The sequence below is a fragment of the Rhinolophus sinicus genome, chromosome 3 (genome assembly GCF_057876585.1).
Source record: "Rhinolophus sinicus isolate RSI-liver-muscle chromosome 3, RSI-T2T, whole genome shotgun sequence".
NCBI lineage: Eukaryota > Metazoa > Chordata > Mammalia > Chiroptera > Rhinolophidae > Rhinolophus > Rhinolophus sinicus.
In genome coordinates this window covers 85,097,920-85,104,965 of record NC_142503.1, presented here as the reverse complement: position 1 = coordinate 85,104,965, position 7,046 = coordinate 85,097,920, and the positions used below count along the sequence as shown (strand labels likewise).

Here is a 7,046-nt window from a genome sequence, read left to right as displayed (position 1 = left end):
TGGTTAGAGCATCACATAGTCATGAGAAAGTGAACTCCCAAAGCAACACTGTGAGTTGCCACACTATTAATAAAATGCTTGCAAAAGGAAACCTTTCTAGTAAGATCATCTAAGACACAGAATTATGCTAGTGCTTTTCTAAAACTCCACACAGTATTTTAACAACCCCAGCTGTGTCTTGGGAGACATTATAGGAAGTCAGCTGGACCTAAGATAACCCCCTGAATGCTGGTATAGTGGATTCTTTAAAAAGTGTAACTGGATTGGGGAAAAAAAAAAAAAAAAAAAAAAAAGGATGTTCCTCCTACATGCCTAGAATTTCATCTAAATTATTTCTATTTCTCAATATATATATTTTTTAATGAAAAGAATCTATCTTACTCATTTCTGGTGACTAACACACACAATGTGGGCCAGGAACTATGTGGTGAACATAACAAGCAGCAACCACAGCTGGGGCAATAATAAGGAAGTCCTCTAAACTGTCAAACACAAAATCAATACGTCCAAGCACTAATAACGGGGTGTAGGGGGAGCCTCTGATACACCCTGAGGAGCAAGGAATTGTCCATAGTATTGTGCCAAAAATACTACCATTTCCAAGAGAAAACTTTAATAATAGGGAATACTTTTACGAACTTACTACTTGTAACACTCATATTACCTTTCATTACACTGTGAGGAAAGATTCTTCTAATTCTTCTCATTTTGTAGAAGAGGAAACATCAGACTAGATGGGAGCCAAGACCTGAATCCAGGACTTGAGCACGCTACAAGTCCTGTTCCATTTCCAATCACCGCATGAACCTTTAGTAAGAAGCCTTTGCTGGAGTAAGAAGCAAGCTGGAGTGTGAGGTCACGGTAGTGAAAGTGTAGTGCCAGCTCCAGGCAGAGATTCGTTTCTCGTCCTCTCTTGTCCTAAGGTATATGCTCTGTCCATGCCTAAGACAATACCTTGTCCTCCCGCTTCTCCCTTTTCACCCTCAACAACACTCCCCTCAAAAAACTATCTAATAAACACATACTAAAGGAGGAATGTGATTACTACAACTCTTGTAGCAGCGCAGGAAACTCAGTAAGACAGGAAGCCTGACCATCGCCCTGAAATCATGCTTTCTTATATAAGAAAGCACTGCCTCATTTAGACACCCAAGAAATTCTACAGTAATTTTACTAACAGAAAGACTAATCTTTTTTTTTTTTTTATGGTAGTCATGAAAATAAACTAACAGATGATTTAAAATTGGATTTGAGATGAGCCTACACTGACTATCCTTTTTACTTCTTTTGGCTGTTTCTTATTTGTTTTCTAAAAGTGTTTATTAATGAGCAGAGCTTTAAGAAAACAGGTATTTGCTGAAGGTCGATGCCTATTTTCTCCCAGCTCATAATAGGCAAGATGATAAATTGTAGGTGAGGACAGGTGGGAGGCAGAAGAAACCGGTAGATGTTACTGTAGAAAATTAGCAGGTCATGCAGATTTCCATTTAAGTACTAAGTTCTTCAAACTAGTTACAAATAAAGTAATAATTCAAATGATCTATCTCAAGACTATCAAAACAATATGCTAAACCCAGTAAGATGTCATCTGTAAGATTCTTATCTTCCTAAGAGAACTGTTTTTCTATTTCCAGGTTTTGCTGGCCACTTTGATGTTATCACACAAGTCAAAGGGTAAATCTCTTTATTAGTGGACCACTACATCACTTGTCATGAGTCAATGTTTCAAACTTAGTACAGACAAGATTCCAAATCATGGCACATGAATCCCTTTAACCAGTGTTAGTATAGTTCTTTGGGAGAACAACATTCCAGCTTTGTTGCAAAATGAAGCGCTGCTGGCTGGAGCCTCTGGAATGCAAAGAGGAGAGGCCACAAGTAAAATAGATGTGTGCAGCAATTGCAAAAAGATAAAGTTGTAAGTAGTAAGAAATTAAGACATTTCAAGTTGATGAACCTTGTTCCAAGGTCAAGTAGCTTTATCAACATCCAGAAAAATTTTATTCTAGCAGTACAATTTCACATTTTCATAAAAGACTTCTTCCACAAACTCCTGATTATCCCCAGATGGGACTCTTGCCTTGCAGAATACTCAGAGGTTTCAAAATCATGCCCACCCACAAATTGATAGATACTTAGCAGAATTTTGAAATCACCTTTCTCTACCCATTCTCAGAACTCTTCCTGGCCATTAGGGGAAAATACAGCTTGCAAATCACGTGGGTAAGCAGTAGTATAAAATGAAGATAGCACAAAAAGAAGCCTGAGATATGTTCCTGACATATTTATTATCCAAATTAAGGGCCCATGGCATGTACATAAAAAAGAAAAACCAGAGTTGACCGTAAATGTGAAATTTGACTGCATCGTCATGTTTTTTGACTCAACAAACGTTTTTCCTGGGGAACATACTAGGGCACCCTTATCTCAAACGAGTTAGAGAGATTCCAGTGCAACCCTGAAGCTCCTGTGGTAGCTGCCATGCTGATCTTGCTTGTATGTCAGAGAGATGACCTATCAATAAGAAGTGATTGACCAAGGTCTAGACACGTTTTCCCCAATACCACACAAATATTCTACCTTTAAAGGAAAATTGTCCCAGAATGTTTTCACTAATAATATTTACTCTGCTGCCTCTTATTCAATAACTCCACTTTTCCCTAAGGAATTAAGCTGAAGAAACTTCCACTGGCAAAGCTCAAGAGATACTTAAAAACTCAAGTAAAAAATGAAAAATTAGGTAATTTGTACAGATAGCAACGTGGATTTTTAAAGGAAATACTGTTAAGTAAAACAAAAATAGGAATAGAAGAAGGTGGAGGAGAGAAGAAGGGGAAAAGTCAAGGAATAAGAACAAGAAAGAGAATGATATTTAGAGGTCATTTCCCTTTCTGTAAATTAAACACACACATGCCACCAGCAGCACTTCCTACTTTATAAGATTGCCAAATTATAGCACACACATGCACGAAAAAAGGTAGATGTATGAATGGCTTTACATTATCCACTGAGAACAAGAACACACAAAAGCAGACACAAGTCAAACAAAGCGAACAACATGAAGATGGAAAAAAGCGTAATTTCTTTAATGTCAATAACAGTAGAGCAACGCAAAACAAATTAAAGTGGATATAATGGAGCTCACCCTATAGTATCACTTGGGTACAGAACTAAGACATTAGTCTTATCCAACTGTTCTCAGCTAGCACACCCCCCATTCCCGACCTCAGAACAGTTACCTCACCCAAAACTAGAGTATAACAGCAGGTGTCATCTACCCAAGGACATTATCAGCAAGCACACCTAGAAACCCAAACTGAGCTGACTGACAATGATGTGTATCTGCCAAAGCAAACCTGTAAAGTCTGGATGAGTAGCCCGATTATTCATATGCACAGATTAAGGTAAGAAATCAAAGACAATGAAAAATCAGGTACATGTAGTTCCAATAACTGACCCTAAAGAAATGGAGATCTGTAAACTGTCAGACAAAGGATTCATAATAGTCCTCTTAAGGAAGTATAGAGAACTATAAAACACAAATACAATTAGGAAAACAATGCACAAACAAAATGAAAAGTCTGACAAAGAAATAGAAGCCATCAAAAAACAAACAAACAAACAAAAAATCCCAGATGTCCTAGAATTGAAAAATACAATAACTGAACCGAAAAACTCACCAGAGTTTCAAAAGCAGACTTGACCATCAGTGACCTGGAGGATAAGGCATTTAAAGTTATCTAGTCAGAGGAGCAAAAAGGAAACAATGTTTGCAAGATGGTAACTTCAGAAGAAGAGAAAGGGACAGAAATAATATTTAAAGCTATAACGGCTGTAAAGTTCCCAAATCTGGGAAGAGAAATGGATCTCCAGATCAGGACAGGAGAGAATACGATGGCATATTCAAAATATTAAAAGAAAAGAAATTACTGTCAAATAAGAGTTCTATACCTGGAGAAGCTGTCCTTCAGAAACGGAGGACGGATAAACACTTGCCCGAACAAGTAAAAGCTTAGGGAGTTCATCACCACTTCACCTGCCTTAAAAGAAATGCTCAAGTAAGTTCTTTTAGTTGAAGTAAAAGGACATTAATCAACATCATAAAAATATGAAAAGATGGCATAAAACTTACTGGTAATGGTACAAATATAATCAAAGTTAGATTCTGTCATGTGGTGATGGTAGTTCATAATACACGTACAACTCTGAATTTTTTTAAAAAAATGAATGTAGTAAATATACCATAACTACAAAAATCTATTATTAGTTACACAATATAAAAATACATGTAAATTGTAACAGCAATAACCTAAAATGTGAGGGGGAGGAAAAGGAAAAGTGTAAAATTTAGGAATTCTATTGACATTACTTATCAGTCTAAAATATGGTGTTATAATTTTAAGATATTTTAAGTAAACCTCGTGCTAACCACAAGAGAAAACCCTGTAGCTATTACACAAGAGAACTTGATTAAGAAGTCAAAGCGTACTGATACCAGAAGACATCAACACACACGACAGTAGAATAAGAAACAAGAAATGATAAAGCTACAAGACAACCAGAAAACAGTCAACAAAATGACAATAGTAAGTCCTTAACCTATCAACAATTACTTTAAAGGTAAACTATCCAATCAAAACACATACAATGTCTGAATGGATAAGAGGCTACTATGAACATATAACCCAGAAACATACAACCTACAAGGACTGAATCTGGAAGAAACAGAAAATCTGAGACCAATTACTAGTAAGGAGATTGGATAAATAATCAAAAATCTTCCAATGTGAAAAGTCTAGAACCAGATGGCTTCAGTGGTGAATTACCAAACTCTTCCAAAAAATTGGAAAGGGGGGAACACTCCTAAACTCATTTTACAAAGCCAGGCTTATCCTGATACTAAAGCCAGATAAAGACACTACCAGAAAAGAAAACTTTAGGCCAATATTCCTGAGGAATACAGATACAAAAATTCTCAACAAAATACTAGAAAGCCAAATCAGCAGCACATTAAAATGATCATTCACCATGATCAAGTGGCATTTATCCTTGGGATGCAAGCATAGTTTAACATATGCAAATCAATCAATGTGATACATCACATTAATAGAATAAAAGATCATGATCACCTCAATAGATGCAGAAAAAGCATTTGACAAAATTCAACATCTGTTCGTGATAAAAAACAATAAATTAGGCATATAAGGAACATATCTCAACCTAATAAAAGCTATATATGACAAGCCCCCAGCTAACATCATACTTAATAGTAAAAGGTTGAAAGCTTTTCCTCTAAACTCAGGAACAAGACATGGGTGCCCATTCTTACTACTCCTAGTCAACACAGTACTGAAAGTCTTAGAGCAATCAGGCAATAAAAAGAAAAAAAAAAGGCATCGGAATTCGAAAGGAAGAAGTAAAATATTTTTTATTTGCAGATCACATGACTTTATATATAGAAAATCCTACATATAAGAACACTAAACCAAAACTGTTAGAATTAATCAATGAATTCAGTAAAATTACAGGATAAAAAATTAACATAAAAAAACAGTAGTATTTTCTACACTAACAATAAATATTCTGAAAAAGAAATTAATCCCATTTGAAGTAGCATCAAAAACAAAGTACTCAGGAATAAGTACTACCCAAAATTGTCTATAGAGTCAATGTAATCCCTATCAAGATTTCAATGACTTTTTCTTTGATTTTACAGAAATAGGGAAAAAAAAAACTCCTAAAATTTTTATGGAACCACAAAAGACCTCAAATAGCCAAAGCAGTCTAGAGAAAGATGAATGAGGCTGAAGGCATCATACTTTCTGATTTCAAGCTATAGTAATTAAATCAGTATTTATTGTACTGGCATAAAAACAGACAAATAGACCAATGAGACAAAATGGAGAGCCCAGAAATAAACCCATGCATATATGGTCAATTAATATTTGATAAGGGAACCGAGAATACTCAATAGAAGAAAGACAATCCCTTCAAAAAATGGTGCTAGGGAGGCATGGCGGCGGCTCTGGGGGTGCGGGGGGGTGACACGGAGCTTGCTGGCGGCGCTGACGGGCCGACCGCGGGTCTCGCGGCCATGTCAGCAGATGCCCACTTGTTGACAGCTGAGGAAACAAGTTATGCTTGACCTTAAAGCAGCAGGATGGTTGGAATTAAGTGAGAGAGATGCCATCTACAAAGAGTTCTCCTTCAAAAATTTTAATCAGGCATTTGTCTTTATGGCCCGAATTGCCCTACAAGCAGAGAAGATGAATCATCACCCAGAATGGTTCAATGTGTGCAACAAGGTCCAGATAACTCTCACCTCGCACGACACTGGTGGACTGACCAAAAGAGATGTGAAAGTGGCCAAGTGTATTGAAAAAGTAGCTGTTTCTTTGTGATTTCTTCCAAAATGCATGTGAAATCTTACATGCATCTTAGATGCAATGTATTTTGAAGACGATTTGCATGAACAAATTAGGTTGTAAATTTAGTTCATCTTTGTACTACAGTTTGTAAAATCGGTGCTTATATACAAAATGATTTAAATTTGAAAAAAAAAATGGTGCTGGGGAAGTTGCATGTTCACATGTCAAAGAATGAAACTTGACCCCTATTTTACACACTCACAAAATTTACCTTGAAATGGATTGAAGACTTAAATATAAGATCTGAAACCATGAAACTCCTAGCAGAAAACACAGGATACCAGCTTCTTGACATAGGTCTTGGTAATTTTTTGTAAAGCACAAGCAACAGAATCAAAATTAAACAAACTAAAAAGCTTCTATACAGCAAAAGAAACTCAACAAAGTGAAAAGGCAACTTATGGGATGGGAAAATATTTGTAAACCATGTATCTCATAAGGGGTTAATATAGAAAATATTGAAAGAACTCACACAACTCAACAGCAAAAAATAAAATACTCCCAATTTACAAAATGGACAAAGGAACTGAATAGAAACTTTTCCAAAGAAGACATATGAATGGCCAACAGGTACTTGAAAAAAATGCTCAGCATCACTAGTCATTAAAGAAAAGTGAA

General features: G+C 36.1%; 1 protein-coding gene across 1 annotated transcript; it reads left to right on the top strand.

Moving 5' to 3' along the window:
* The first annotated feature begins 6,091 nt into the window (after positions 1-6,091).
* LOC109445569 (pterin-4-alpha-carbinolamine dehydratase 2-like) lies at positions 6,092-6,401 on the top strand. The gene has a single exon (XM_088796385.1). The coding sequence runs from the start codon at positions 6,138-6,140 to the stop codon at positions 6,399-6,401; it is 264 nt and encodes an 87-aa protein (XP_088652511.1). The 5' UTR covers positions 6,092-6,137.
* The last annotated feature ends 645 nt before the right edge of the window (positions 6,402-7,046 follow it).